The sequence below is a fragment of the Musa acuminata genome, unplaced genomic scaffold (assembly GCF_036884655.1).
Source record: "Musa acuminata AAA Group cultivar baxijiao unplaced genomic scaffold, Cavendish_Baxijiao_AAA HiC_scaffold_1002, whole genome shotgun sequence".
NCBI lineage: Eukaryota > Viridiplantae > Streptophyta > Magnoliopsida > Zingiberales > Musaceae > Musa > Musa acuminata.
The window spans coordinates 9,694-12,500 of NW_027021218.1; the positions used below are offsets into that span (position 1 = coordinate 9,694).

A 2,807-nucleotide genomic window follows, 5' to 3' on the forward strand; every position below is an offset into this window, starting at 1 on the left:
ATCTAATTGCACTTCACGCTCCGAATGATTGATGGTTCACTCAATACAATATTTCTTAGGCGAAACAGAGGATATTTCGATCGAGGGAGAGAACGGGTAAATTCCATATAACCCAATATGTCTGACAAGTCGCACTATAAGTCAACCCAAACTGCATCTTCCTCTCCAGGACTCCGAAAAGGTACTTTTGGAACACCAACGGGCATTAAATTAAAGAAAAAATTGAGTACTATACTTCACTTTAATGTGGAAACATAACAATGGCTTTATCGTCTTCATCCCTTTTTCTGTTTATTGTATTTTATACATAGATTTTTATACATAAATTGGAAGGTTTATTTTATAGAGTAAGACAGAATGAATAAAGAAAAATTTTAACTAACGGATCAATCGTTGGAGTAATAAACAAGTATCTATGCATTCGTTTCCCGAAAGTAGAACTAATCCTCCCATTGCGTATTGGTACTTATCGGGTATAGAATAGATCTGCTTCTCTTTGTTCTTACGAACAGAATTGTTCCATTATTTTCAATGGAACGGAATAAAAATTAACCCTTTCTCATACGGAATCTACTGAAAAGGTTAGATACATAGTATAGTCTTTTCCAATGCGATAAAATAAAGTGACATAGTGTCTATTTTTCTTTGATAAAGGGGTATTTCCATGGGTTTGCCTTGGTATCGTGTTCATACTGTCGTATTGAATGATCCCGGTCGATTGCTTTCTGTCCATATAATGCATACAGCCCTAGTTGCTGGTTGGGCCGGTTCGATGGCTTTATACGAATTAGCGGTTTTTGATCCCTCTGACCCCGCTCTTGATCCAATGTGGAGACAAGGTATGTTCGTTATACCCTTCATGACTCGTTTAGGAATAACCAATTCGTGGGGTGGTTGGAGTATTTCAGGAGGAACTGTAACGAATCCCGGTATTTGGAGTTATGAAGGTGTGGCAGGGGCACATATTGTGTTTTCTGGCTTGTGCTTCTTGGCAGCTATCTGGCATTGGGTGTATTGGGACCTAGAAATATTCTGTGATGAACGTACGGGCAAACCATCTTTGGATTTGCCTAAGATCTTTGGAATTCATTTATTTCTCTCAGGGTTGGCTTGCTTTGGCTTTGGCGCATTTCATGTAACAGGTTTGTATGGTCCTGGAATATGGGTGTCCGATCCTTATGGACTAACTGGAAAAGTACAACCCGTAAGTCCAGCGTGGGGCGCAGAAGGCTTTGATCCTTTTGTTCCCGGAGGAATAGCCTCTCATCATATTGCAGCGGGTACATTGGGCATATTAGCAGGCTTATTCCATCTTAGTGTCCGTCCGCCTCAACGTCTATACAAAGGATTACGTATGGGCAATATTGAAACTGTACTTTCCAGTAGTATCGCTGCTGTTTTTTTTGCAGCTTTCGTTGTTGCTGGAACTATGTGGTATGGTTCAGCAACTACCCCAATCGAATTATTTGGTCCCACTCGTTATCAGTGGGATCAGGGATACTTTCAGCAAGAAATATATCGAAGAGTTAGCGCCGGACTAGCCCAAAATCTGAGTTTATCGGAAGCTTGGTCTAAAATTCCCGAAAAATTAGCTTTTTATGATTACATTGGTAATAATCCAGCAAAAGGGGGATTATTCAGAGCAGGGTCAATGGACAACGGGGATGGAATAGCTGTTGGGTGGTTAGGACACCCCGTCTTTAGAGATAAAGAAGGGCGCGAGCTTTTTGTACGTCGTATGCCTACCTTTTTTGAAACATTTCCGGTAGTTTTGGTAGATGGAGACGGAATTGTTAGAGCCGATGTTCCTTTTAGAAGGGCAGAATCAAAGTATAGTGTTGAACAAGTAGGTGTAACTGTTGAGTTCTATGGTGGCGAACTCAATGGAGTCAGTTATAGTGATCCTGCGACTGTAAAAAAATATGCTAGACGTGCCCAATTAGGTGAAATTTTTGAATTAGATCGGGCTACTTTGAAATCTGATGGCGTTTTTCGTAGCAGTCCAAGGGGTTGGTTCACTTTTGGCCATGCTACGTTTGCTTTGCTCTTCTTTTTCGGACACATTTGGCATGGCGCTAGAACCTTGTTCAGAGATGTTTTTGCTGGCATTGATCCAGATTTGGATGCTCAAGTGGAATTTGGAGCATTCCAAAAACTTGGGGATCCAACTACAAAGAGACAAGTAGTCTGATACAACATTGCTCTGGTATCTTTCGCCTCTTTTTTTGATTTGACATAGGGTTAGGGTACTGAAGAAATCTTGACTTGAATCACCATCTTTTCTTTGACTCTTTCCTTTTCTTTATATGGTAAATGATGCCAAATGAATAGGTGTGGAAGCTATAATTGTAAACCACGATCGAATCTATGGAAGCATTGGTTTATACATTCCTTTTAGTCTCGACTTTAGGGATAATTTTTTTCGCTATCTTTTTTCGAGAACCGCCTAAGGTTCCAACTAAAAAATGAAATAATTTTTCATTATCTCAGTTGAAGTAATGAGTCTCCCCATATGGGAGGCTCATTACTTCAACTAGTCCCCGTGTTCTTCGAATGGATCTCTTAGTTGTTGTGAGGGTTGCCCAAAAGCGGTATATAAGGCGTACCCAGTAAAGCTTACAAGTAAACCAGATATGAAGATGGCGACTAGGGTTGCTGTTTCCATTTTTAGACAATTTCAAGATCACAATGGATCTACGATAAGATCGTTTATTTACAACTACAACGGAATGGTATACAAAGTCAACAGATCTCAACCAATGATTAAATAGGATTTATGGCTACACAAACCGTTGAGGATAGTTCTA

The 2,807-nt window shown here is 40.0% G+C and overlaps 1 protein-coding gene across 1 annotated transcript; it reads left to right on the forward strand.

Moving 5' to 3' along the window:
• The first annotated feature begins 390 nt into the window (after positions 1 to 390).
• LOC135665425 (photosystem II CP47 reaction center protein) lies at positions 391 to 2,335 on the forward strand. The gene has a single exon (XM_065177205.1). It carries the CDS (start codon positions 665 to 667, stop codon positions 2,189 to 2,191), a length of 1,527 nt encoding a protein of 508 aa, XP_065033277.1. The 5' UTR covers positions 391 to 664; the 3' UTR covers positions 2,192 to 2,335.
• The last annotated feature ends 472 nt before the right edge of the window (positions 2,336 to 2,807 follow it).